A 26,604-nucleotide genomic window follows, 5' to 3' on the forward strand; every position below is an offset into this window, starting at 1 on the left:
CTGTTCCTCTGCAGTCATCAACATGGAACCCCTTGGCTGCAATTGTGCCAAAGAGACTTTCTCCACATCTACCTGCAGAGGACCCTGCACTTTATCAAGACAATAACAGTTTGGGTAGCAATTTCAGTTACTATTTTATCGTGTTCAAGTAAGCAGCAACTCTGCAGCTTCTGCTGAAACAGCACCACCACAGTGCTGAAATGGCACAGTAAATTTTTTTATTTACTGTTTCGAAGATTACAGAAAGACTGATATTCAGGCCATTCAAATACTACTGGGGAGAGAAGGACTACTTAATTTTGAGAACCGAATGAATAGTAAAAATAAACACAAGAATTTGATGACCCAGTGAACAGGCTGTGTACACTCCTCCCCGCAGTGGGTCTGTGCCCTGCCATTTCAGAAGCTTGATTGCAGCTGTCCCTGCCATAGCGTGGCGGGAGCACATGCCAGCACAGGTACTTTCTCACAGCTGGTGCTGAAGAGAGGTGCGCCTCAGCAGCCTGGAAACACCCAGCCTTTTTCCTCCGAAAAGTAAACCTCTGGCCCATGCTGCGGCAGGCTGGGTGTGTGAGCTGCCAGCCGGAGGTGGGCTGTGCGCAGGGGCAGCCCGGCCGCGCTCCCGCACCGCAGTACAGCCCCGCCGCGGGCAGCCGGCCGAGGGCTCGGCGTTGCCCGGTCGCACGGAGCCAGCCGAGACCCAGGGCTGCCCGGGGTCCCTCTACACCTGAGAGCTGCTTCCACCCCGCACGGAGACTGTGGATTTCGGGGTGCTACATCGAATCCCCCTCTCCGCCCGAGGAAGCCAGAGATCCCCCGCCCCCGGAGATCCGCTAATAGCCCCACTTGTTGCACTTGTTCCACCGCACCCGGCGCCGGGGCGGGTATCCCTCTCCCCAGCGGGCATCCCCGCTCCCAGGCGGCGTCCGAGTCCCGGCTCCTCCGTGCCGGACAGCCCGGCAGAAGCCCCGCTCTGGGTGCCGGGCTTGCCCCGGCTGGACACGTACCTCTGCAGGGGCATCACCTCGCACGCCATGCTGGCCATGGAGCTGCTGCCCGCCCGGCTGCCCGCCGCGCCTCTCGCCGCGCCCGCAGCGCCGCCAGCGCCTCACGGCGGGGAGCGCCCGGCCCCGGGGAGGGGCGAAGGGGCTGCCGGGCCCGGGTTGGCGGCTGACGACGGCCCGCCCCAGAGCCCAGAGCCCAGAGCCCCGGCCCGGCCCGGCCCCACAGCTGCGACAGACGCCGCGGCCCCTGGCCCTGCCCGCCCCACAGAGCTCGGCAGGCGCAGCTTAACCAAAAGCGGCTTCTGATGACCAGTTGGTTCTGGGCCTGCAAAAGATGCCACAAACTGAGGGCTAATGACTCCTTCAAATAGAAAGACCCCACAAGGTCTTCTGTATCCCTTTCAGTAACTATAACCCACTCGCCCAGGCTGCAATGTAGTCTCTCCCCAGCTCCCTCCCCAAGGCTCCGCTCCGGGAAGGGCAGGCGCGGTGCCCCGGGCACCCCGAGCGCCGCAAAGCTCCACGACACCCTCGCGGGGCTGCTCCGGCTCTGCCCTCACGCACCTTTACTGTGGATCGGTGTCGAGTAGGGCTGGCACAAGCTTTGAACTTGATCCCTTCGTGCTGCAGTAGACACTACCGCGGTTTGTGCTGTAGCTGGCCACCCAATTCCGACCCACTGCAAAAAAAAGCTCTTCTTCCCTTAATATTTGAACTGAAGAGACAACTGCAGAGCCGAACTCATGTTCCCAGTGGGCTATTCTCAAGCACTCCTGCTTCTACATATCTATGGCTGCTGACCAAATATTGCTGTGAAACAACAAATCACACCATTCCACTGGGTAGAAGTTTGGGGCTGGGAAAAAAGAGCAGGAGCAAAAGAACCGAACAAAAGGGGTGTGTTACTCACCAGGACTTAGCAACCTTGAAAAATGAAAAGCAAAAAAATCACTAAGGTCTTGCACCGAAATGTTTAATGGCTACTGAAGGAGCATACCCAGGGTTTTACTTTTCACCCTCACAGCTCCTCTGCCCAGAAGGCCTGAGGAACTGCTTTCCATTTCCCCCAACATTGGACAGAAACACTTCTGCTGCTGCCCTGCCTGTGAACAATGTTATCACACTGCATACTTTGTGTGATGGGGAAGGAGATGCTCCTAATCAGATAAAGGGGCCTTAGAGTGTCCTTTCTACACTTTAGGTGGTACAAACATAATGGCATATGTCAATCTTCAAAAATTCAAGTCCATATTGGAAGTACCACCCCATTCAACCCTAGCGAGGATTAGTGTTGGCTTGGGAGAAAGCTGTGGCAGGAACTTAAGGACCTGTATGCTTAACACTTCCATAAGGGTGTAGGTTATGCAAACATTAGCCACATCAGCTTTCTGGAGAAGCAGCCAACACTCCCAGGTTAGCAGAGGGTATCAGACATTTCACAGGGATGCCCAACAGATCCTGACCTTTGCCAGCAGGAGGAAGGGACATTTTCTGTGAAATCAAGAGCAGTGAGCAGCTGCAGCCTCAGAAAGCAGTGGTATGGAGTAGAGGCACGGGGGTCAATTGAGACGTGGCTTTGCTTCAGTAGCCTGAACTGTTTAATATCTGCTCCTGTCAGCTGGCTGACTGGAAGAAGTGCATTAGTAATGCTTCTGCCCATTGCCTCAGCACAAGCCTGTTCTGCTGTGACAGTCACACCAGGCACAGCACAGGGCCCCTTTTTAGAAAAGTCAGCAATGCTGATAAAGCACTCTGCCATCGTGGATCTGGCTGCTCTTATCCGTGGCAATTAAATGAGTATCTTGATGACTTCCTCTTAAATTCAATGCGCCATATGTGCTCATAAGCAACTAAAACTATGAGAGAAAGATTCTACTCTGATACATAAAACTACTTCAGTATAAAACTGTAACACCTTGTACCATTTCACAGTTCGACAATAAATCAAATTGACTTTTCCTGCCCAGTCTTTTTTAATACACACACAATTATTCGTAGTTTATTACACTTCTATAAACTGAGTGTTACCATTGGGATGCCATTAAAAAAAATTAATTTTCCACATTTAACTAAGGACCCATCAACATGGGCAAGGAGTCAGGATTCTCCAGAACAGCTTGCTGAATAAACAGAAGTGGAATAACTCAAATAGCTGCTGTACTATGAATTTATACACTAGCTGTTCTGTCATAACTTCCATGGGACTTGCCTGTATAAATAAGCTTAAAAGTACTAAGCTCATTGACAAAGACTTCACTAACAAAAAGAGACGCTGTAATAACCAGAAAGATTAGTTTATGGATTAGCATCAGTGATGAAGGTCAGCTCCTGGCATCATGCTAAAATCAACCAGATGCCAACAGTAAAATTGCAGGACTCCCTGTGCCTTCAACACTTTCAGATCCACCTTTTGTTTCTGTTCTCTTCTTTTGCTGTCCCCTCAATGGGTATCAATTTTCTCCTTTGAATCCTCATATGTCTCTTTTAACACTGCCAAAGCCATCACAACTAAGAAGAGGTACAGGAGCTCATGCTTCCCTGCACCTACTGGCATGCAGCTTCCACAACTGTCGAAAGAAACGTGACCAAAGTTTTAAAAATACTAGCTGGTTGCTAGCACTGCTGGTTTCCCAAAGTTTTAACTATTTCAAGGGCAGCTGCAGACACTGCAACAAAAGATTTTAACATAGAGAAATGTCAGAGCAAAATTTTAAAAACTCCTCCTCCTGAGGACTGTGGCAAACTACTGGTAAGAGTGCTAGTAGTACGGGATGCATGCCACCTTAGTTCAGTTCACTCTGTCTCAAAAGGCCTTTTGAATCTCCCAGCTGCTAAACAGGAACACAAATCTTAATTCTTCACCTCCCCTGTTCATGGGTAGGGACCACAAGTGATTTATTTGTGGCATGAAGCAGGCAGACAAAAGCTGCCAGAAAGCTGCACTCTTATCTCCAAACAATTCCACTTCCTTCACACAGATGTTGACGCTAAAACCAACTTGGTATTTGTCAGAGGCAGGAATTCCTACCCTCCCCTTGCCCTCTTATGCCTTTTTTTAACTTGCATAACTCAAGGTGGGCTACCACACATAAAACCTGGGATTATACAGCATTTTGTTTTGGATTTGCTTGTACTTGTTGAATTTGTTCTCCCGTATCAAAGAAAGAAGACAAAACCTCTTCTGCAACTTTCATATAGCTCTTGCATTTCTATTACTCAGAAAGGCCAAACTCATCTGTTGGCAACAACAATGTGCTGCAGAAGCCCTTTATGGTACCACCAACTATAGAAACAGAGGATGAGGAAAAGCCCTCCCTCAGGACAGCCACAGCATCCTCTCCACTGACTGTATTCTCCCTAGTGTATTGTTAACACTTCAGGAAAATAGACAGCAAGTAACAATAAAAATTATAAAGTCCCTTGAAATACCAACACATACCACCACACTTCAGCACCTACACCAAGACAACACCTGTATTCAAACTATTTGATTTGTAAATTTCTTACTGAGTTTCAACAAAGGAAGAAAAATACTGGCTGGAACTAAATATGAATAATCACTTTCCTCCATCAAAGTTTAAAGAACAACTGCATGTTTGGAAAGGAAGCCTCCTGTCAATCATCATTACAGAAGTGCTTTCTTCTCTTTCTTTCCTTTTCATACTTTGCTGCACACCGAGTAATTTTCTCAGCATATAAAGCAACAAGAGAAGAGGATCTGTGAACAGCAACAGAGGATACAAGATATGTGATCTAAATAATGGATTTTATGAGGATATGGTTGTTTGCCTCCTGAAAAGCAGTTATCCCTTGCTTCACTGCACAGTCATACACAAATCAGATAGTATCCAAAAATTTTTTAAAAAAATACGAGAAAAAACAATCTTGTCCAGTCCGACAAAATCCGAGGGCTTTTAGGATGCTACTCAATACCATCAATTTATTCCCACAATGTTTACTAAGTTATGCAATATTTTCCCTCTGGCAGAAACATGAAATGCAAAGGAAAGATACTGCCAGACTGAAAATTACAGAATGTACTTTTCAAAATATGACCAATACAAAATTAAAAATTCCATTATTTTTGTACACGTACTTAGATTAATACACACATTTTCCTCTTTAAAGTATCTATGCATATGAACATCTGCCATTATAAATGATAGATACCCTAGAAAATCTCCTGCAAGCCAGAAGACTTGTGTGCACATATGAAATAAGCAAGTCACATGTAAATAGAAACCATACCTGGAAACTGTGGCCCTTCAAGTCCAAACAAACCAGACAGACAATTAAAACAGCCTCTTCCAAATGGGTACAAACAGGAAGAAAGACCAACTAATACATTAAAACACAATACAGTGAAAGAGGAATCCTCAGAAAGGTGGATCATCATGTTGATGGTGTATTATATGACATGGATGTCAAAAAGGTGTCTTATGTCTGTATTTCCTACTGGGTTGGTTGCTACAAAAGACTTTGATCAGTACAGGAATTCCCATTCCCAAGCAAATTGCAAAAAACTGAAGAGTGCTGAGATGACCCATGAAGGGCACACAAAAACTAAACCCACACATTTTAGTGCTTTTCAAAGAAAATCATCAATCATGCAGGAAACATTAATACTTGACCTAGTACTCACAAACTGGCAAAGACTAAATGGTTGGAAGTCCAAGATACGGAAATCATGCCTAGAAATTAAGACATTCTAAAGTGGTGAGAATAATTAACTACTGATGTAATTAATCAATAACTATAGTGAATTTTTAATGTTCTCACAAATTACAGTTGCCTCTGTTTAGGAACACCAAGCCTTATGTAAACTGTCTAGATGGAATTTGCTCAGCTTTTTTATTTATTTTCCTAACTGATAGTCCTCTTGTCCAAAAGAGAAGCAGGTTGCTCTCAGCTGACTTCATTTTATCCCTTTTATTTTTTGCACTGGCATAGAAATACAAGCCTTGTTGGCATATCTGTGGATGATATACTGTTTTTTGAACAGTTGCTTTTCTGTTCCTTCCTGCAACTTAAGAGGCCAAATTACCTTTTAAACCTTTTAAGCTAGTTACAATCTGCTAAGCAGGAAACATATTCCAGAACTGTTCCTTAAACTTGCAAGGACAGGAGAAAAGTATGGACCAAACTGAAAGCTTCTCAGAGCTTCAGGTTCTCAGCACTCCTGAGCTCATCCAACAGATAAACACAAAAGTTCATTTCCCATTGCAAGGGACACTGCATGCTCCCTGGAGACCTGGATTTGCTGCTGTGGCTTCCCTTCATTAAACAGCAGTGTCCTTTGCAAGCACTGCCACACCCGCCTGTCCGCTGCTTTAACTTGTTCCAAAGGACTCTCACCCCATGGGATAACCCAGAAATTATTTCTTGGCCTCCATCCTGGAGAAGGGGGAGGACTGGGAGTAGGTTCCTATAGGGTTTCTTGGGAAAGCAACAAGTAATGAATGGTTGTGCCAGCTAATCTGCTGTGGGAACAGGGTAAAGCATGCTGAGTGACAAGGTCACTAGGTTCCTCATTTCCACCAGTTAGCTGAAGTGCCAGAGCATGGGAGAGCAAGCAAACAAGCAGGAGTCCACAAATTATTTTCAAAGAAGGCTTTCTCCAAAGCTCTGCTAATCTAATGAAACTCCTAAGTTTTAGTGTCCAATGAAATTTCTCCCACTCCTCTAAATTCTTACTTCTTTAAAACACTAAATTGTTATTTCTACAAAACTGTTTGCACAACGGCTTTTTAAAAATCCAGCTGTTTCAGATCAATGAAAATGTCATTGAAAACAATGAAGAACAAGCATTTGTTAGCAAAAAGGTTTTAAAAAAATTTTAAAGGAATCTCTGGTGCTCCCTCCATGATTTATATTACCTACAAAAATGTCACTGCTTTTATACTTTCCCATCTTCCAAAAACCTCTTTCCAATCCTCTACAAAATTACTATCCTTTGAAGTCCATACCTCTGCACCCTTCATGTTCCCTGCTTCCTAAAGCACCTTCAGGTGACATGCTTGTAGCTCACACGAAAAACAAGGATATGGGAAAGGGCTGAGGAAAGCAGAGGAACAGGCCACATCATTCACGTTTGTTGCATGTGGCTTTTTACTCCACTGAAAGATAAACTGCTGTCTGTGTTGGCAAAGGCGGCAGTCTGGCAGAGTCACCCTGCAGAAAAAACCCTCCAGGAATAGCTCCTCTCCTCCAGCTGATGAAGTGACTGAAGGGAGTCCTCCCCTTGCTCCAGTGCCTCTGTGGCCGGCCTGGCTCCTGGGAGAGCTGGTGGGAAAAAGATGACTCGGCAGGAGAGATTGACTCTGGCTGGGAGGCACTAAAACAAGAGTGAGCGGGGTGAGAGTAAGTCCAGCTCTCTGCCTAGAGCTCCAAGATGCATCTGCCACAGAAGCAAGGGAGATCCTGCTAAAAGGCAACTCTGACCAGATCCATTAAAACCTGATGGCATTTGAGCAGAACACAGCTCTCTCGGGTCAGGCTTGGGGCTTCTTCCTGCGCCCAGCTGTGTGTACAGCAAGAAACAACAAATGGTTGTTTATGCACAGCCAGATACAGCGATACTGGGCTTAATCAGCACAGCTCACTGCCGTGCCCCTCATTTGCAACATCAGCTTTGAGCCCAGCTGATCCGTGCGTGTCCAGGCTGCGCAAACACATTTCTGTCCCACTGCAGGACATTCCTGTCAGGAGTGCCACAAGTGGATTCTGCAGGAAAACAAGTTCATCATACAAGTTCATTATCAGCAACATTCAGAACAACATGGGTAAGGTCTGAAAGTTTTCAACTTCCCAACCACCTCTCAGAGTCTTGGGAAAAAAACATATTTTTCTACTCAAGTAGTATATATCCAGCAAAAGCTAAGAAGATTCTAGAGGAAAGTTTTTTCTGTGATGCTTAATAGCCCTGTTAGAACAGTGGTCACTTGAATATCTTTTTTTTCCAATTTGACACTTTCTGAAGTTTCAGGATGGGTTTTTTTGAAGGAAACATCTATAAATTTTATATAGTGTAGTGTTAGTAGTGCTCTCAATCATTTTACAGTGGCTAGATATTTCCTAACCATAATGCAGAACAATAAAACTGTTATTAGATATTAATCCCTCCCTATGTGACTCAAACTTTCTGAATGCACAGAGCTTGAGACAGTGAAAGGACCTGAGGAACTAGTGGTGGAATCTTTGTTTCCAGGAGTCATGTCAAAGCCTTAACAACTGGAAGGAATCAAGCAGCTTTTAGTTTTTCTTTGCAACTACCTAGTGGTCTCTCTTTGCAGGCATCCCTAGCATAAACACACTATTTCAGCAGGTGCATAATGAAAAGAAGAGCTTTGGTACGGGAATAGAATTATCTTCATATTTCCTAACTGCAAGCCTCTCCGGCCGGGTGGAAGGCGCTGAGCCAACGTGAGAAGTGCAATTTGTAGATAAGCAGTCAGCTTGGGATCGTGCTCCTCACAACAGAAAAAATGAGAGGAAATCTCTCATGGCCACTGACCGTGAAAGAGAAGGATTTTACAACACTGAAACAGCTCGGAGCCAAACCAATGCAAGCAAAGTGACAGGAGCAGTGAGTGACAACTCTGCTGCGCCACACTCAGCCTCTTCTTATTAGACAGCCAGCTGACCACTTTGAATAAAAATATACATGTGTGTCACAGGAAGTCACAGCTGAACCCAGCAGCCTACGCTGCAACGTGCTGAACACAACGTCCAAACGCACAGCTCTCCCAGCTGAACCGGGAAATTGCAGCAGCAAACAAACCTGACTGAGAACCCGGTGACCTCTCCCTGCTGATCTTCCTGTGGGGACTGCCTGCAGGACACAGCCCCAGGTCCCCTCTGGAGAGCCACAGGGGAAGGAATACCTCACAGCCTCAGGTGGTAGAAAACTGCTGGCTCTGCAAAGCTAACGGAAACAAAGCGCTCTGTGCTGAACCTCCCCATCTCAACAATGGATAAGACAGTTCAGCAGACAGCCCAAGGAAGTTACACGAGAGAGGGAACTACTTACTTGAAGTAAAAATAAGTCAAGTCACAGTGCAGAGGCTTTGCTTCTTCCCTTCTTGCTTGAAACACAGCTTAGTGATGGGTGTCTTGGTTTATATACACAGGAATATTAAAAGCACAAAGATTTCCAAGGTTAGCCTAAACTCATTATTCACTGTGTGTTCTTGAATAAGAGGTCACATATCCTTTTATTTAAAAATTACTTTAAAATCGTATAGATACTTGTCCTTTATTTCCTCAGCAAATCTATTATGTGACCCAGTTGGTATCAGAAAGCCATCAGCTTCACGAGATGCAGGAACTTCCTCCTCACAGCAAAAGCAGATTACAAAATAAAGAATCCTTCTAGCTGAGAGAGCAATGCCTGAGGTACAGAAAGGGAGCAATTTTTTCCCAGCTTTGTTACTCAATTACTGTGAATTTATTCTCTTTCTGATTTCTAAGGCTGCTGGATGCTGGATGCTGTCCCAGAAAACAGGAAAAGCTAATATACTTGGCTCATGGACCGAAAGAAGAACTTATGTTTCCATATGCACATTATGACAATAAAAGTGCATGTGTGCCTTCTACCTTGAATAGTCACCAGAACTTTGTTTCATATATGATTCTTCTTGCTTACAAGATGAACCTCCACTTCTGTGGCACAGGTCAGGGCATCAGATTCAAAATACTCTCCATCCCACAAGCCATAATTTGTCCCCATGTAAATCTTGCAAAAAGAGATGAAATTGCTAGAATTAGAAAGGAAAGTTAGAACAGTAGGATGGACAAAGCCTAATTTAAAGGAGTAACCTGTGCAGGGTGGAAGAGAAAGGTCAGATGCTTGGAAAAACACACTGAAATCCACCCAGGTGACTTGCATGGAAAAAATCTACATAATTACATGCGCCTGTAACAGTTATTACATCAAGACTATAGACAGGGGAGAAGAACCCAGGAAGAGTTCAGACCACACCCTGATTTGCCATTCATAGTCACCTGCCTTGGACAGACACAGAAATCACATGTTTTTGTGGCTGTGTTTTTAGAAAACTGAATGCTTTTCTTAACAACTCATTATGTAAGGCAGCTCCTGCTGCCAGCATCCCACAATGCAAGAAAGAAAAGAACTGATTGCATAGGAGGGTGGAGACAAATGTACTTGCAAAGTTAAATGAGTCAGCTTGGAAAAAGTAACTCAACCTAAAGAGAGAAAGTGGCAAAAAGTAACAACACTTCACATGTTCTCTCTGAGGGTTCCGAACAGGACCTGCCAGAGGCTGCTGAAGGCTGAATAATACAGAGGGCAACTGCGCTTACCACCTCCCTACCAACGCTCCAGACCTTTACCCCTTTCCTGAATCATCTTCTTGAAGAATCCATGGCTGTTGTAGGGCAGCCCTGCCTGCTGCCAGGCTGCAATCCTTTATGTAAACCTGGCAGCAAGTCTCCTCAGTGGTAAGGCAAATTAATACTTTTGATGGGGACTGAATGTACTGGCATGACAGACTTCAAAAACAAAAAAACCCCAAGCCTAAACAAAAATAGTCAGCTAAGCAAACAACACTAGCCCCCCTGTTTGATTTGTTCTGGCAAGAACAGGCCAATTCTTATCACATGTCAGAGAATAATGATAAGTTTTGGCTTGCCTTGGTTTTAAACCGCAGCTGCTAAGAGGAAAGCCAACATAGGGAAAGTAAGCACAAACTTCTCAGTGTACAAATAAATGTATGTTTTCATACCTCAGTAACTAGCAGTGAAAATACACAGTGTCATTAAGAAGAAGGCACAGCAGGGTACATTAACCAACCCTTTGTTTGAGGGATGCTACCACAGTACTAGGCATGTGGTCTCTTTATTTTCAGGACGCAGGCCAGATATAAGGATTTTTGTGAACAAAAGGTTGATGTAAACAAACCTTCTATTTGAGAACATGCACGTGTCAGAAAGCCAGCACAGCATATCTGTGCTGGCAAATCTCATTGCAGCTGTGATGGCAGTCACAAACAGGAATTTGTGATCTCTAGCACACAAAGACATGGCTACAAAATACAGAAGACTGGCTTACTGAACAACTGCTGTGGTTGCTCTTAAGCTGTGGCTCTGAGGAGCTGCACAGTGCTTTTCATAAAGACTGACTCCCATACATGGCACCCATTCCCCAGCTCCCAATCACTACTAGGCAAGGATGGGTACTCAGCTGCACTCCTTTGATATTTCCATGCACAGAGCCTAACAGCACCACAAACAGCAGGATGCTCTCCCACTGAGGGATCACTCTTTAAAACAGTCCCAGGAGTGCAAAGAGATGCAGCTCCAGCAAGTGCTAGAATAGACAAGTACAACAGCAAAACATATTTCAGCACCCTTTCCTGGAGAAAAGATCCAGCACAGTGTCAACCAAAGTCTGCAGACAGCAAGCACCTCTGAGCCAGTATCAGGAAAGACATTTATGCTCATCATCCTCAATCCCCTGCTTCACATGTTGACTGCAAGAAGCATTTTCCTGCCTTCCTGAAGGCTCTCTCTTCTCTTTGCTTGTATACAAAGTTTAGCATGAAAGGCAAGAGAATTGCTTGCAAGAGGCCCTCCTACCTTTGTATCCATGTAAATCTCAATATATCTCACATTGAAGTAAAAGCCATTTGAAACTACTACTTGAAGCAGTTATTTGAAGTTTTAGTACCTCTAAACATTGCCAAATCATGCCAATTCCTTCTGCAGTTATGTATGAACCAGAGCTTTGAGCAGACTTTCCCTCCAGACAGAGAGAGAAAGAGGGACCCAAACAGGGACTTAGCCTCCCAGAGCTCCACTCCAGATCCCTTTCACAGAAGGTTTGGTAAGGCCCCCGGGTGGCCCATTCCCTCCAGCCCACTCTCCAGTCAAAAGTTGTTGCCTCCTCCAGCTCCTGAGTCTGCAGTGTGTGTCTTGTGGCTCTCATCCAGGTAAAGACAAAGGATGTGTGCGGTTCCCAGCCTCTGGAGGTTTGGCTGTCCTAAGTTCTGCATGGGAGCTCTTGCGAAAAATGAGATGAGACTTATAGAAGTAAGTAAAAGGCTGTATATTGTCTAAAAACTTTAATCTTTTTTTTCAGAGGACCAGTCTCTCCTCTCTTCCCCCTTCCCTACTTTCTTCCTATCTCTCTTTCTTTCTCCACCGTTTTTGGATTTACTCAAGAGCTGCAAAGTATGCTTTTCTGCTACTGCATAATTAGCAGTTTGCCTTGGAATACAGCTGTAATAATGAGGTAATTTTCAAAACAACACATACATTATGTGCTACTGGGGACTGCAGCTACATAGTTAATCCATCTATTTTGTTCAGAAAAAAAGAACATAACTTTACGTATAACATTTTCTTAAGATAACTGTTGTGAACAGAAGGTGATACAGATTTTATGCTCTGCAGTGTTTTGACTGCAACTGATATATTGCATATTTCAGATGACAGCAACACCTTCAAAAAACTCCTGCAATGAGGAATATCATACCTGTAAGGAGGCATAACATGACTTTCAATATTTTTAAAAAATGGTAAGTCATTATAGAAGACATAGTCACAACTTAGCTTAAAAACAAGTTTATAGTTTATTATAAATTTTATTATACAAATTAATATAATAAACTATTATTAAATAGTTTATAGATTAGTTTATAAACAATATAACTATTGTAAACAATAGTTGCTACTTAATATGTGGATCTTCATTTTAAGGACAACCGTATGAAGATACATATTAAGAGGCATTTTAAGTAGTATTAAAAATCACCAATCAACTGGAAGTCTCCTAGTTTCTCCCTGGAGGCTCTAGTGTCAAATGAAACTGCTGGAAAATTTATTAAAGATTGTAATCCTTGCTGGAGGGAGCGTTATAGGCTTAGTGTGTGGTTATTTCTTGACTGTTACACTGGTGAAGCTGTTAAAGGTGGAATTCTGCATCTACTGTCCTATGTAGCCCTTCATCCTCTTCTAATCCACCCGTATCACGGTATCTGAGAGTGGAAAGGGAACAAACCAGAGGCGTTTTCATGAAACAGCAAATGATTATCACTGCCAAGAACAACCTTTATTCTTTTCTAACAAAGATCATATCATAGCTGAGCAGATACAGTAGTTTCACTAAAATTTATCTGGTAATTACAAATAATTAATGATAACATTTATTCTAGAACTGTAAGTACCTTGTGCCTTGTGACACAAAACCCCCCAACAAGAATAGCAGTGTGTTTGCAAAGCACTTTGTAATCTAGGTCAGATGCCAGAGTCCTGCTGGAAAAGATGAAAACTCCTAATAATAGCCTTGCACTGAAATAACACCAGGTAATACTTCATTGTGGGCTTAAATTACATGGGAGTGGCACAAGGCTGCCAAAAAACCATGTTTAAAATGATTCCTGATATATCAGAGCACTACACTGATGCCAGGGAATCAAGGTTCGTGCCTGTTGCACAGACAGGTGTCCCCCAAGCATGTTAAGTCTGCTAGACACCTCTCTCTGCTCTTCCCCTGGTCTGGGGCCTTCTCTCCATCCCATCCTACCCAACAACCTGAAGCTGGGAAGAAAACAGCAAACACTACCTACTCCTCCTTCAGCAGCAGCAGTAGATCACTGACAAAACAGTACCAAAAGCAAACGGCAGCAGAGATATTCCACGCAATTCGGTAATATGTACAGGAATGTGACAGGACAGAAAACTAGGGCATTCTTCAACAAAATGGGATTACAAGAGTATTAATTTCTACACTTAATTAATTTCCCAGATAAAATCAGAGATGCAGACATCTTTCTACCCAAGGCCTGTGCATGAAGATCAGGCTTCTGCCTAGTTACAAACACATTTCATTTGGTACTCCATGTCCTGTACCAGCACTGGCCCAACTGTCCCCCACTTGAACAGTACTCTTCTAAGCAATTACACATTGACAAGAAAGCAAAATTCCCTACAGCAAATAACTACATTGTTTGGGGACTGCTCTCCCAAAAGAAAGGCAGTTTGTTGGGGTACATCAGTCACACGCACCTTCCCAGACACGAGACCTGGCAGTTCTTGATTTCAACCCTTGGGCACTTCATTTCCCTTTACACCTTGGAACACACAGCAGAGTACAGGCACACTCTCTGCCAGGCTCCAGCATATCAACACAGAGGTTGGAACTTCCGCCACAGCCCCACTTGCCTCGCCCTGTCTAGCTGCTAGAACTGTGTTGCCTTCTCCAATTTGCCAGCTAACCTGCTCTGATCATTGATTTCTAACTCAGTCAAAAGCAGCTGGATTAATGAAGCCATGTAAACAATCTTGATGTGTTCTGGCTGCAGGAATTTTTGGGGAAGCTTGGGAAGAGTGAAACACACAGCTAACATAGCTAAAAGTTAAAGAGCATGTGTGCCTGCCAAGGGCTAGAAACCAAATTCAACATCTATGTTTCACCACCACTACTATGAATCAACATCTGGTGTTAGTGCATAATTCACAAACTTCTCTTGTAAACCGAGTGCTGTCTGTCTGCACTGGTGCTGAGAATAGCACACGCCTCCTGCTTACACAGAGAAGTCGCTCAGTTACGTGTCTGGCAGCACTGCCTCTGCTTTGTGCTCCTGGTTGGCATGCTGGGACACTGCAGTGTTCTGTTTCATGACACGTGAATAGCGCTATTTCCCACATCAGGCAAATTCCAAATTTCAGTAGCACACTGCAATTTCCCACAGTAACCTGAATCCCTCATGTGCTGCACTTGACACAAGAGAAGAGGAGAGCAAACAGCAGACTCAATTCAATATCCTGAGAATAATGAAAAGGTTCAACCTGATGTGCAGGGAAGGATTTACAAGAAAGCAAAATGCCCATCAATTGTTCACTTAACAGATTGCTGGACAATCTGCCAGCAATCAAAACTCAAAATAGTCTTTTAGATAGATACTTTTGTAGATGCTTTAAACTGATAGACTCTCATAGATAAATTCAGAAAGATACTTGTATAGATACTCTACACATACTCTTCTATTCTTGTCTGAGTGGAGCAGTACTGTCAGTAGCATTATTCTTGGCAGAAAGAGAAAACCCTTCAAAAGCCCCTTCCTTTTTGGATTTAAGAGTAAGAATAAAGCCAACTGTCTGTTAAGAATTAAACTGGGCAGATCAAATACACTTGATTATTCAAAGGAGACATGTTTTGGTTGCATCTTGCGTTCGGTGTAATTTCCGTGTAATTGCCTGATTGTAGATCAGACCTGTCCACCTGCACTCCTCAACCAAGTAAGCTACCTTCATATGCTTGAAATTTTATGTTGGAAAGGCAAACCAAAGCACACAGCTGGCTTTGGAGTGTATGCATTCAACAGGAAAATGCACATTAATTTATCTTACACCCCAGTATCCTGTGTAAGTGTTCAAAGTGCCCAGAACCAGAGGTGCAGTTACAAAACAAAGAAAGAGACAAAGACAAAAAAAGAACACTAACCTGGAGAAAAACACATCATTGTTAATGAAGGAGATTTCATCTGCTAAGTCCATCTCCTTTCCACATGAACCACTGTCTGTTAATTGGAGGCTGACTTGAGATATTCCATCTGACTGGCCTGGTTGTGGCAATAGGCGCATTTGGCTGGATTGTTCCGTTGGGAGTTCGGTCATCTACAGAAGCAAGGAGAGAGAAAATTGAAATGTGAAAGGAAGAGAGGCCAGAAGAGATCCTTCAGATAATCTGTAACTGAAAGACATTCTGTACCAGTATACAAACAGCAAAGGTGACAAGGTGCAAAACAGTACTACGAAACACATATAAATCAAACAGACATCTTCATAAAGAGTATTTAAAGAAAAATAAAGACATGTCTATTGAAAGAGCAGGGGCAAGAAAAAGAATAAGAGAGATAAATTAAATAAATACTTATTTCCTGTATCACAGCAGACAGACTAAAAAAGTTTGCATTGAATTTGCTTCTTGACACTGCTGGAGAAACAGATGCTAACAGCAATTATAACAGCCTTCTCAACCCTCTTGTCACCCTTTTTAATGACGACTGATATCAACACGTGCCCTAAGAATGCTTAGGACAGAAGAGCAAGTTTGGAGGTCTGCCCCTCATTTTAACAGCAAACACTGAACCTAACCTTTGTGATTATGTACAGTTTCCTCTTGTGTTCCCTTCTGGTTTTAGCCTTTGCCAGGATCCTACGGCTGGGAGTTTTGTAACTTTGTTACACATTGATTAAAATTGATTGAAAAGTACTTCTATTTTAGGTATGGTGACATAATCCTTCCCTTGGTTTTGAATTGTGAGAATTTGCCAGTAACTGTTCCTTAACCACCTTCCCCAAACCAATCTTGATTTTATACTACTCCAGTAGTGGTCTCTAATCAGAGAGAAAAATATGAGTTTATAAAGTCTCTCATTTTACAGAAGTCACAATCAAGTGTTGGATAATTTTTGCTACTTTTCTCCACACCTTTTCACCTACTATGAAGTCATTTCTAAAATGTAGTCAGAACTGCATGTGGCATTATATATGAAGGCAGATTTAGTGGTGGCTTCTCATGAAAATCTAACTTTTTATTGTTTTCATGATTACTTAATTTGGAACTCATCAGTACACACATTTATATAATCTGTGGACATAGTTAGCACATAATGATGGAAACTCAATAATCAGTTTTTCACCCAATAAAGAGAAAATTAGAGGCATTCTGAAAGTCCTTGTAGCCAGCTTTTAGTTTTTCCTACCTTGAATACTTTCCTATTAGGAGTACACTGAGTATTTTCTAGGTCATTATGGAAGCAGTCAAATAGCACAGATTCCAATGAAGGTCCTTAAGGGACTTAGCAGAAAATCATTCTCCACCAATAAACCAATCATATCTTTTTACTGCCTTCTAGTTATTAATCCATAAAAAGTCTTTCCTTCTGATCACAAGATATCTTAGCTTCTTTAGAAACCATTGACAATCCCATTAAAACCAAAAATTCAAGTGTACTATACTGACTATACCTATGCACATGTTCACAGGCTCTTCTGCAACAATTTTTTCTCCAAAGAAATAATGCTGGTGCCTCCTAATGACTTTAATTATCCATTTGTTTCTCAGTTCTGCTGCCTGCTGTAGTTAAAAATCTGCTGGACAGTAAATCAAAATTTCTGAACTCCTTTTCATACCTGGCTTACCCTAAAGGTTTTTTTGTAAAATTTATTTTATTTATGTTTCTAGTACTTCATTCCACTCACAGCTGCTTTAAAAAGTTTTGTGCGTGTTGAAAAGTTTCATGGGACAGAAAGCTGCTTCTTACTGAGCTTTGTAGAGAACAAAATGATAAAATATGTATCAGTACAAAGAGAAATCAGAGAGAGATATTGAGAAAGCTTCCCAGTTTCAGCCTCTGGACTGCCTCCTCTGAGTAAGATTCTGACTTTGCTGACATCAATGGGCACTTTACCTGAAGTCAGGATCTCATCTTTGGACCGCTGCTGGTCCAGCAGCACTCTGTTAGCCCATCACCTGCAGCGGTCTCTGGCTGTTGGCACCAGGGAAACTGGGCACATGGGCACAGGCAGTGCCTCTCAGCTGGTACAAAACAGCAGCTGTGCTGTGATTTCAAAGGGGAAAACTGTGTCTGTGGGGAGGAGGGAAGACTGGGAGCTACACAATAGCAATGTTACAGGAGAGACTTACAACAGGAGGCAGCAGGGCCTGGGGTCTGGAGGCACTGAAGAAGAGACCAGAACCCAACTGGCAACAAACTCCTTTCAAGTACGTGTAGACAGCAATAATGTCACCCCTCAACCTCTTCTCCAGGCTAAACAAGCTCAGCTCAAGAACATATGGCCTTCTGCATACGGAGATGCGTGATGTGGTGTGGCATCTGTCAAAGCAGCGTTTTGTCCCTGGCAAAATCTAACCACTAAACAAACACACATTTATAAATCTTTGTAAATACATACAAAGCTTCACTTTGTAAGATGACACCAACAAATCCAAGGACAAGCCTAGAGAGTAGGCTTTGGCTGAAGAAAAAAAAATTTGATTTTTGTTTCCTCAAAGTTTTTTCTCTGGTGAAGATTAACCTCATATTGCATTTGACGAAGATCAGACTCAGCCTGAAGCAGGTATCTTGTGGACTGTTACAGCATTGCTAAAGTCTGTGGCCACTGAAAGCATGGACTCTGCTGACATCTGCTACTCTATAACTTAAAGTACACCTTCATTCTCAGCCAACTACAAACAAAATAGCATCAGGTGCTACTGACAATCAAAGGGACAAGAAAAGACAACAAAAACACCAAAGAGCAGAAAACTACAAGGAAATACTACAACGTACATCCTGCATTTGACTGTCGAGAGTTTTGTTGTCTCAAAGTTCAGATGCAAGGAACTATGTTTGCAGTTGCAACAGAAATTAGTCAGTTTTATGACCGGTATAAACATGCACCATAATGGGTGTTGAAGAAAGTGCAAGAAAACCTTTCACCTGGAGGCACAAGCTGACCAGTCAAGTGACATCATCCCACACAATTCCACCATCAAGATTCTTCATAACTGACTAGCTGCATCATAGGGATGTTTTGTCTCCCTGTGAGTTGTCAGAACCTCCTGGGTTCAAAGATGAATATTTTAAAGATCTGATGTGGTATGGTGACTAATCTTTCTCTGTTCTTGAAGAACAGGAGTTCCTCCAGATGAGTCTGGAGACCTCTGAGCATACAAATCAACATGGTTTAAAGACAGATCCTTAGCAAAGGTCATCCTGCTTTTCTGAGTATCTCACTCATGTTCTCAAGTAGGAAAATGAAAAATTTCCAATATCTCAAGCTATGCATGAACGTGTCCAAATAATTGGACAATTCATACCCATTTGAGTTAAGTAATTATGAAGTCTAAATGCAGATCTTCTGGAAGAAACTAGGTGTGAGTTTATATTTAATGTCATCATTGAAATGATAATACAGTTATTTCTATAAGGCAATCCTCAAAAAACTCACCAGGTATTTAAAACATATACAGCACATTCTTTTGTTTAAAGGTGTACGAACATAGTACTCTTCCAGACAAGAGAAACCTCCCTCAAAAATTTGCTTAATACACAAATGGAATTCTTACAGTTGTCCACCAAAGCAAAGAAGTCTGTATTACTTTTTGAAAGGTTCCATACTTTGTCACCCTAGTGCTTTTTCAACTTACAAGTTGTCTATATCAATACAAATATCCCATGGAACAGAAAAAGGTATGTTTCTTTGTAAAAACATAGGCATGGCCAAGCAGTGCATGGAAATTTAGAATGCTATCTTCTTTTTCACTCTACTCCCAATTTGGCTAGCTATCAGCACAAAGCTTTAAGGTCCATCTATCCACTCATCAGCATTACCTCTGCTTCATGGAGGACTGAGAAAGGGAGCCAGCTGTAACTCATGTTTGATGGCTAATCAACCTGATTCAACCAGTTCTGCCCAGTCAAATGACCAGAGAATGAATGAGCCACCTGCCAAAGTCACCCACACTTGGTATCTGGCCACTGAAACCTCTTGAACAAAATATATTCCACTCACTCCATTCATACACAGAGCTTGCAGCTCTCTACCAAAGTTAATGGTAATGACAATGACAATTATATCAGGCCTTGTTTGGAGACACAGATTTTGTCAGAGGGTTTAGGTCATCCTGAACTGCCCCAGAGAATCTGTGGAAATTCCTGCTGAGACAGCAAATCCCTTCAAGTCATTCAATGAACAGACCAAGTATCTATGCTGTACTACTGTTCTCCAAAACTTCATACTGCAAGCAGTTCTCACACAACACCAGCTCCACCATCATTTCATTGCAGTAAAGGACTTCTGGGATGAATCTGGATAGCATAAATCTACTGCAGCTGTGAGCAGCAGATATATTTCAGGTCCAAAGGGCTTTCAAAGGCAGAGATAAATCTGCAGTGAGATTCTTCAGTTACATTCATCTCACTGTTCTTACATTATTCTCTCACTTTCTACTCCTATGCTCCTGCTGAAGGTGTGATTACGTTACTGGCCATGGCACAGAATTTCTGTGTGTGAGGAAACAAGAGCCAAAGTCATGGTTTGAATGTCAGAGAGGCTGTGGAACAACATAATCCAAACAAACCTGAATTATTCTGCCATTTTCCCCCATAACAGTAGAGCTAAAGGCAAGGGAAGAACTGCAGATGTTATCTGCTGGACTTTGCAAGGCCTTTGACACAGCCTCTACCACATCCTCCTCCAAATTGCAGAGACATAGATTTGATGGATACACTGTTCAGTGGATGAGGATTGGCTGGATGGTTGCATCCAGGGAGAAGTGGTCCAGGGTTCAATGTCCCAGTCACAGACTGGTGACAAGTGGTGTCCCTCAGTACAGTTGCCTTTAGCAGGGCTGCTGTCTTACTTACAATGGGCTTATGCCCAAATGCTTCCCCAAAACATAGATTCTATTCAGAAAATAATGAAATGTAAAAATGCCACTAAAACCCACCTTGATTCATCACTTCACCTACCACCTACAATATTGATTTTAAAACCACATAGGCATATTATAGTTGTGAAGTTCTTCTCAAATTAAAGATGTCTCATCATCTCAAATTACTGACACTGGGAGACAAAGATCAATAGCTCTGCAATTGTTCCAAGTTTAGCAGGGTCAACACATACTTGAAAAATAATTCAGTTACCAACTCTCTTCCACACTCAAAACCAAACCTGAAGTCCTTCCTTGATTAACTGTCATACTGAAGCTATAAAGTCACGATAAATGTGGTCATCTTTACAATACATGCAGCTACAATTGCCAAATTTGGATTTCTCTTACTCTCCTTGTATTTTTAGGCATTGGATGACTAAAACACCTCCTCTGCACTCTGTTCTTCTCAGATATCAAAGTTATAAGTTTCATGAAACTCTAAAGTATGAACCTTTAAAGTTCACTGAAATTCTGATGTTTTATGCAAATTCACTTATCTTAATGAGAACAAGACTCTTTGAAATCAAAGAGATGAGTACTATTGTCCTTTAAACTACATCCCAGTCTTGCTTGTCCAACTTAATTTCCTTTTATGACATGGTAACCCATCTAGATGATCAAGGGTATCTTTTGGATTTCGGTAACGCTTTCAATACTGTCTCTCACAGTATCTTGGACAAAATGTCCAGCACTCAGCTGGATAAAGACATCATGGAATGGGTGAGCAACTAGCTCATGAGTTGGAAACAAAGGGTTACAGAGACTACAGGGTGACATCAGACTGGTGACTGGTCACAGGTGGCATTCCACAGGGCCCAATCTTAGGCTCTTGCTCTTCAACATCTTCATGAATTACTTAGTACACAGGACTTTAAGGGACACTAAATAAGTTCGTGGAGGACACTACATTGGGAGGAGTTATTCACTGCCTCTGCAGAGACACCTCAACTAATCAGAGGCCTAGGCAACCACCAACCATGTGAAGTTCAATCAGGGAAAGTGCCACATTCCGCACCTGGGGTGGGGCAGTTCTGGATGTACGGACAGAGTGGGGAATGAGATGATGGAAGGCAGCACTGTGGAAAGGGGCCTGGGGGTCCTGGTCGATGGCAAGTTGAACATGGGTCAGCAGTGCCCTGGCAGCCAGGAGGGCCAACCTTGTCCTGGGGGACAACAGGCACAGCATTAGGGAGGGGATTGTCCCACTCTGCTCTGCACTGGGGCAGCCTCACCTAGAGTTCTGGGGGTAGTTTAGGGAGCCACAATGTAAGAAAGGTATTAAACTATCAGGGAGTGTCCAAAGAAGGGCAATGAAGATGCCTCTTCCTTAAGACCAGAAGATGGTCTTAAGGGGAAGCTGTATGAAGAGTGACTGAGGTCATTTGGTCTGTTCAGCCTGGAGGAAACCTCACTGCAGTTACAGTTTTTCATGAGGGGAAGAGGAGGGGAAGGCACTGATTTTGTTTCTGTGGTCACCAGTGACAGGACCTGAGGGAATAGTCTGAAGTTGTGTCAGGGGAGGTTTAGGTTGGGTGTTAGGAAAAGGTTCTTCACCCAGAGGGTGGTTGGGCACTGGTACAGGATCCCCAGCGCAGTGGTCACAGCTCCAAGCCTGACAGAGCTCAGGAAACAACACCACAGCCTCCATATTTGACCAAAGCCACAGCGAACAGCAGAACTGCTTAAATGCTTGAAAGTAAACACACACATTGCTAACACTGCTCTATTTCGGAGATAAGGAGCTAGCAAATGCTCTCAGAAAGCCTATGAAATTCAACCACAGTTATGCAAATATGGCATTTCTATCTCCAGAGGTAGTTTACTTGTCACTGGCTGTGAATCCCGTAATTTTGTTTCAGTAAACTCTCAAGGTCAAAATCAAGTCTCTTATAAACCAAAGCAGATTCAGTGAAAAAGCTCCAAATTTTCCCTGAAGGTTAAACATTAAAACTGTACACTCTAGAAAGATGTAACCTGAACCCAAAGCTATCCTGTCCTAAAGACATTCAAAATTAAGAAATCAACCCACTAGCAAGATTATCTTAGCCTATGACTCTCCAGGACAGACACGCAATAGGAGGTTGTTGCAGTGAATCAGCAACACCTTAAGGCCCTTTTTCTGCAGGTCAGGCATATTTGCCTTAGGGAATTCCTTCAGCCTCCTACCCTGTGCAGCTCTCCAGACAGCTCTGTCAAAATGCTGCAAGCTTGCAGCGTGCATGGGATGTAGGCCAAAAAGCAACAGGATGTACAGGCATCAAGCCAGCAGATACAAACAGCTCCCAGTGATTGCCAACTGCTGCCTGGCATCTGTTTGCCAAAGGAAACGTAGTGCAGGCAATGTTCTGAACTGAACAGAGCTATATCCAGGTGGAGAGGAAAAAGTGCGATTGATGTGGACTTTGCAAATCAGGGGTCCTAGGAATCTCAGCAAAAGGCAAGCTGAGTTCCCCTGGTGGATTAAATAGGAAAAAAAACCCCAACCTTAAAAGAAAAACAAGCATGCATGACTTCACACTGGAGAGATATGACAGCCCATTGTCTTATCATCTCTGTGCAGCAACAAACCTTATGGCCTCTCGAGACACAAAAAAATCCAGCGTTGGTCACAACCTTGAATGTGTCCCACAAGGATACTAGAAGTTATTCACATCCAAATCCTAGAGTTCTCACTACACTTCTGGGACACTGCTCCTCTTGGAGTAACTTCTGCCTTTTTATCCACTTTGGACTCTCTTAGCTTGAAGAGATGATTGAGAGTAAATTGCATTGAGAGTAAAAAGCAAAAATATGGCCAGATGATCACAATCACAGGAGAAATACAGGAATGAACTTAGAAGGCTAACTATGGTGACAATTCCTGCTCTCACCTTCCCACAGGGCTGACTTTCTGCTCATGTCTGTATTCACCTGCCCATTCAGAGTAATAGCAGAGCAAGAAAAATTATGCTAAGTTACTGTAGTTACAATGGGTATGATTTGGTATTTCAGTATATTCTTAAAATAATTGTCATCTCCAGTGAAGAAGTCCTAAAGCAAATGCTCTGTAACTCTCTGCTGTGCTGTTAAAGGGCAAATGTTAATGAGCCCATCAAAAGCCAGAGAACAAAGGTAAGTCAGTACAGTGCCCATTACATTCCTTCATCCTTCCTGCTGGCCAACTGTTTGAGGTGTAAACAAGTAAGTGTCTGCCAAAGGATTTCTTCATTAGAAAAATGTGAAGCTGTGCCAAAATTCAGAGCTGTTCCACTGAAGTTCACGTAAGTAGGTTGGAAAGGTTAAAACAAGATGTTAAGAAACCTGTCTTTCTCCATGTATGGTGCTTCTCCTGCTCATAGCATGACAATTACACAGTCATGAAAGAATTTGCTGCCTAAAAGACATTGTTGGCACTGGTCTGAACTGTGCTATATCCCATAAAGTGCAGGCAGATCCTTCAAGGAAAACAGATTAGCTTTACCTCTGTATTCCTCCTGCCCTGCATAAACATATGGCCAACTCATTAACCAGGGAACCTGAACAACAGAAAAGATGAATGTAAAGGCTGACGCCAGCTCCCACTCTTCAATCCCTTTTCCTTCTCAGCAGTGAGGAATTCTGTTTACAAACTCTGTAATAAAAGCAGGTTCAGGCCTTAGGAATTTTGAACAGAGGTGGAGCAGCACTCTTATACCAATAAACTGGCACTAAACATGCCCAAGCTCATTTTTATGGCCCTCTGAATCAACACTGGGTAATACAGATAAGCTGAGACTCCACTAGAAATTCCACTAGACCACATAATAATCCAGCAACAGAAAAACAGGAATAATCCTATTCTTGGATCATTCACCTCTGAACTAGAAAAGGAGTTAAAAATATATTCTGTACTCTAACAGAACCTTCAAGGTGATCTCATAGGTGTTTTCTATCACCCATTTTTATGGCACCATATCTTCATTATAAGTACACCTCCAGTTGTAAGTACAAGTCATCACAGAGAAATGACTCAAGTGAATCACCTAAGTGTGTTAGATCATATTCTTCTGTCAGCTGACAGCAAAAGTTAGAAATCAATATTCCTGCAGTTAATGTAGGATCAGGCTTGCCACTGACTGAAAAGTATCAAGTGACTATTGTATAATAGTCAGAGATTTCAGGAATCATACAATAATTGCTTTTATTATGCTGATCAGAGATGAAAAATGACAATAGAAGTGTATGAAACAAAAGCAGAAAAGCCTCTGATAGCACACTATTAACTGCTCCATCATGGATTCTGTAATAGCACATACAGATTCATGTGTTTCAGTATAGTAATGCATTTAATTTGCACAAAATAATATTTCCAAGGGAGCAGGAGATCCATATACTAGGAACACATCAAAATAACCTATTAAACATTAACCTCCAAAAGTCTGCTAAATGCAGGCTCTGGTAAGAGGTCTTAATTGCACTGGGCGGAATGCACACAAATATGTTTTTCTGATTCTCTTAGAAAATATCTTACCGTTTATTCCAATACCTGCAAATGTCCTGCCCCTTCCCTACTGTCCTTCAATTCATGCTGGTTTTTACAAGGCAAACATTACTATAAGATTATACCGCTCCTCCTACAAACTGGCTGTTAGTAACTGTACAGCACATCTTTATGCTAATTAGGACAAGGGAAAGAACTCACCACCATTAACATGAAAGATACAAGTTGAAAGACAGAATCTACTAGGAATATCAGGCAGGCCTAATAGTCACATTTTCAGGCTGCTCAGGTTCCTGGGCTACTTGGAAAACTTAAAAGAAAACCACAATCTCAAACACACTTTAACCTGAGAAACCACTACTGTCAAGTGTTTTGTTCTTGCATATTAGCTTGTGAAGGACTGGCAGTATGTTTGATTTTACTCTTTAAAACCCAGAAAGTAGAATAACATGCTCATTTCCAATAGCATGTTGTACTTCAGTAACTAAACACATTTTGGATTTTTTTTTTTTTCTAAACATCCTGTGAATTTACAGATCAAAAAGTCAAGTCAATTTAGCTATTTCTGACCACAGTTAAACTGATTCCTAACTCTTCTAGCACAGATTAAATAACTGTATGTTCAGAGATCTGATTCTTGCTCTCAGAACACTCTCGTACTAGGATTCAATAAACCTAAATTGTAACTTTCAAATGCAAGTATTTAAAGTTAGGCACTTGCATTCCACACAGAGTAGTAAAATCGACAACATTTAGTAAGGTCACACTTGCAAAGACCTTAAAAAGCACTTGTCTGTCTGCATTTCTGCTAAGGAACTAAGCAATTACACCAACCTTTGTATTTGCATTAAAAAAATAACATTATTACATAACTACCTATATGCATTTCAGTGCATTTCTGAATTACTGAAGCTTGAGAATTCTTTGAGATTTCTATTTATTCATTTTTAGTATTGCTTGTGAAGTTCATGAAACAGTGGGATGAAATCACAGTGCTTTAAAGCCTGATTTCCCTTAAAACCCATGACATGGCTCTTGTACAACTGGGATAAATGAACTTGGAGCCACAAAATGACTAGCATGAAGAAGTATTACCTGAGCATCACTTTTCTAGAACATCACAAATCTCCAGAGAATGCTCTAAGAAGTATGGCTTATTAGCAATTGCATACTTTCCATTCTCATGTGAAGAAAAAGTCTCCAGTGCAGCAGACTGGATACAAAACAAACTTTGCTTTGTTCAAGTGTGTGTACTCAACCATCAGCATTAACTGTTTACACCTGGAAAGTTACCCAAGACCTGCTTACTATCAACAGCTGCCAGCAATCACCATCTCATACTTCCCAAAACCTGCTCAAACTAGAGTACCTGTTCATGATCATGGTCACCAAGTCCCACCACAGTTAATAAATTTTCTATCAAGAGTACTTGGGCCAAAGTAAATCATCAGCATCTGTACAGGACACTGTCAAATCCAGGTTTTGAACGAAGTTTCTGTAATGATTTTCATGCAAGAATTGACAAGATCACAGGGAAAGCCAGAGAACATTTGATTTCCTAACTATGACAGGCAATATCTAGTGGCAAATTGTGCTGTCAGAAGTCTATCAGCATAAAGCAAAGCTTTCAGTCATTTCCTACATCTGCAAATGTGGCCAATTTAGAGACTTGC

At 42.4% G+C, this 26,604-nt stretch overlaps 1 protein-coding gene across 8 annotated transcripts in view; it reads right to left on the bottom strand.

Annotated features, from left to right (window-relative positions):
• Positions 1-26,604, bottom strand: part of FAM13A (family with sequence similarity 13 member A) — a 125,934-nt gene that overhangs the window by 63,661 nt on the left and 35,669 nt on the right. For 5 of the 8 annotated variants that reach the window (XM_058838532.1, XM_058838531.1, XM_058838529.1 and 2 more), the window contains exon 6: positions 15,472-15,644. In XM_058838532.1, coding sequence (XP_058694515.1) covers positions 15,472-15,644 — 173 coding nt within the window. Of the gene's footprint in view, positions 1-1,007; positions 1,145-15,471; positions 15,645-16,018; positions 16,083-16,124; positions 16,143-26,604 lie in introns of those variants that run through there. The other 3 variants (XM_058838534.1, XM_058838533.1, XM_058838535.1) reach the window with 3 other exon arrangements.

Source organism: Poecile atricapillus, chromosome 4 (assembly GCF_030490865.1).
Source record: "Poecile atricapillus isolate bPoeAtr1 chromosome 4, bPoeAtr1.hap1, whole genome shotgun sequence".
In the NCBI taxonomy this organism is placed as follows: Eukaryota; Metazoa; Chordata; class Aves; order Passeriformes; family Paridae; genus Poecile; species Poecile atricapillus.